This window comes from Chrysochloris asiatica, unplaced genomic scaffold, assembly GCF_000296735.1.
Source record: "Chrysochloris asiatica unplaced genomic scaffold, ChrAsi1.0 scaffold00125, whole genome shotgun sequence".
In the NCBI taxonomy this organism is placed as follows: Eukaryota; Metazoa; Chordata; class Mammalia; order Afrosoricida; family Chrysochloridae; genus Chrysochloris; species Chrysochloris asiatica.
Window position 1 is genome coordinate 8,172,926 of NW_006408643.1, and position 2,905 is coordinate 8,175,830.

Genomic DNA, 2,905 nt, shown 5'->3' on the forward strand with positions numbered 1-2,905 from the left:
TAAAGGGCCAGGCTTCTCCAGTGAAAGGGGAGCGTAGACTTTGCCGGGCTTTCCCAGGTTCGCTTTCAGCGGGAGTCAAAAGGGACCCCGGTCTATGGAGGACGCTTTGGAAGCAGAGATCCCGGGGAGCAACCTTGACGTCTCGATTCGCATTCAGGAATGGCCGAGCACAGTGATCTGTTGCCTAGCAACCGAGGGCCGGTCCTTCACGCCATTCGCTGGCGCCCATGGCCGAGTGACAGACGCATGGGGCGGGGCTTGACGCAGAGCCTGCCCAAGGAGGAGCCTGATTGTGCGCGGGGCGGGGACATCGGTGCCTGTCGGCTGTGGGTCTTGTTGTCAGTTGTCGGGAGGAGGCGGGGCTGTCCGTTGGGCCTGGGGGTGTGGCGAGGCCAGGGACACGGCCCGGGCGCGGCGGGCGTCGTAGGTTGGTGCGCGGCCGAGGGGCGTGGCGCTGGAGGCGCCGTTGGTTGGTCGGCGGGGGGGTGGGGGCGGGCAGGGGCGGGCCATGGCCCTGCTGCTGTACCTGGGCCTGACTGCAACGCTGGCCAGCGGCTGCCTTCACTGCCAAGGAAACTTCTCGGACAAGTTCTCCTTCTACCGCCACCACGTGAACCTCAAGTCCTGGTGGGTCGGCGACATCCCCGTGTCGGGCGCGCTGCTTACCGACTGGAGCCAGGACACCATGAAGGAGTTGCATCTGGCCATCCCCGCGGAGATCAGTGAGTGCGGACCGACCCCCCGACACTGGAATCCCAACATTCCGGTCCCTAGGTCCGGACCTTTTAGCCCCTTAAGACCTCCGATCCCAGAACCCCGGACCCTTAGATCCCAGCTCCCCACACCTCCGACTCCCAGATCCCAGTTCCTAACTACGGAACGCTCGCCCGGATACACCAGCCGCCAGAATCGGAAACTCCATACATCCAAATCCCAGATCCTGGGGCCCCTGGCCCAGACCCACTGCCCTCAAAACAGGATCCCAGACCCAGGAGCCCTCCAGTCCCCCAGCCCCCAATTAAAGGCCCCCAGGGCGCCCACGCACCGCCTCACCCCCAGCCCGGGAGAAGCTGGAGCAAGTGGCCAACGCTGTGTACCAAAGGATGGATCAACTGTACCAAGGCAGGATGTACTTCCCAGGTAAGGGGGAAATCAAGGCAGGGCCCAGCTCCTCCCCACTCCAGCACACACTCACACTTGGTCATTTTTTCCCCTTCCCTTCTACCTTTGCCCTCCTCTGACTTGCCCATTAGGGTACTTTCCCAATGAGCTGCGTGCCATCTTCCGGGACCAAGTGCACCTCATCCAGAATGCCATCATTGAGAGTGAGCAGGAGGAGTGAGGGGGTGCTGGGGTCCTGGTGTGGGTGTGTGTACACAAGAGTATGGCTGAGCCCTCCAGGGCCGAGCTCTTGGGAGCTGGGTGCAGGACACTGAGGCTCAGACCCATGTGGTCAGGACAGCTGCCGTGGGCCACGGGGCTCAGAGGGAACCACCCGATCAAGGTGGGAACTTGTCCTCTTTCTCCACAGGTCGCATCGACTGTCAGCGGCACTGCGGTATGTTGTACGCGTGAGGGCCAGGTGGTCTCCTTGTGTGGGAGGGGTGGTCTCCCTGTGAGGGCCAGGAGGTCTCCCTGTGTGGGCTGGGTCCTAGCAGAGCCACCACCTGTGTCACAGGCATCTTCCGGTATGAGACCATCTCCTGCAACAACTGTACTGACTCCCACGTCGTCTGTTTTGGCTACAACTGCGAGTAGGACTCCAGGGCCTGGGCTGGGCGCCCCTCCAGGAGAGCATGCGCAGACAGCCCCTCACCTCTGGACCCTCCCCACAGGTCTTCAGCACAGTGGGAGCGAGCTGTGCAGGGCCTCCTGGGATATATGTGAGTGGGGTCTTGGGGCGACCGCTGGGCTTGGGGAGAGGACACCAGATGGCCCTGACCCAGGCCCTGGTCCCTGCTGTTACAGAAGTACGTGGCACAAGTAAGTCCTACTTTCTTCAAATGGGCCGTCCTATCAGGCAGCAGGGGTGTATGTGGGGGCACCCCCGAGTGGGGTGAGTACATGGCTGGGCCTCACCCTGCCCTCTCCAGGGCCCCATGCCCAAGACTCCCTCCCTCAGGGACTGACCGGGTCCTTGTCTTTCAGACAGGACACCAGCAGGAGGTAAGGCTGAGGGCCTGCGGGGGAGGGGAGCAGGGGAGGGAGTGGACAGGAGGACACCCTCTGCAGCTGGATATGCCTGGCTGGACACCATGTGAACAACATGTGACCATTCCATGAACCAACCATGAGCTACTCTTCCCCACTGCCCACCTGGCTGGTCGTCACACAGGAGGACCCCAGCCTTGTGAGTTTGCCACCAGCCCCACCACATGGGTGTTTGGGTGGGATGGAGGAAGGGCCGCAGGGGCTGATGGCAGCCCCCCCTGCAGCCTGATGTCCCCAAGCTTCACATGTCTGGAGCCACCGCATCTGGCCAATCTGACGCTGGAGAACGCCTCCGAGTGTCTGACCCAGCACTGATGGCACTGGCTGGGGACAGGACTCAGCAAGGGCCGGCGGGCCGGCCACATCTTCCAAGAGCAGCTGATGCCCAGGGTCCCCAGGCAGCCCAACCCCTGGGACGGTTTTTGTATATAGTAGCCCCAGGCTCCAGTGGGCTCACAGTGCTTTGCTTCAACAATTAAACGGCCCTGATATTTCTCATGGAGAACTTGTTTGCATGGGAGGTGCGTCGCGGGCCTCAGCCCCAGCCGGGGAGGCTGACAGGCCCAGGTCTGAGTGTCCTAGGGCCACCACATTAGCAACGACCCACAAACGGGCAGACCATGGCAGGGGCTGGCAGTCCAGACTCAGGGTGTCCTGGGACTGCTGCCTGTGGGTACCAAGGACGGCGTCTTCC

General features: G+C 62.5%; 1 protein-coding gene across 1 annotated transcript; it reads left to right on the forward strand.

Annotated features, from left to right (window-relative positions):
- The first annotated feature begins 508 nt into the window (after positions 1-508).
- On the forward strand, positions 509-2,526 carry IZUMO4 (IZUMO family member 4). Its single transcript, XM_006868978.1, has 9 exons — positions 509-722; positions 1,060-1,140; positions 1,254-1,325; positions 1,532-1,558; positions 1,679-1,754; positions 1,836-1,883; positions 1,969-1,983; positions 2,149-2,166; positions 2,436-2,526. Exons 1-9 carry the CDS (start codon positions 509-511, stop codon positions 2,524-2,526), a joined length of 642 nt encoding a protein of 213 aa, XP_006869040.1.
- Positions 2,527-2,905: the final 379 nt, after the last annotated feature.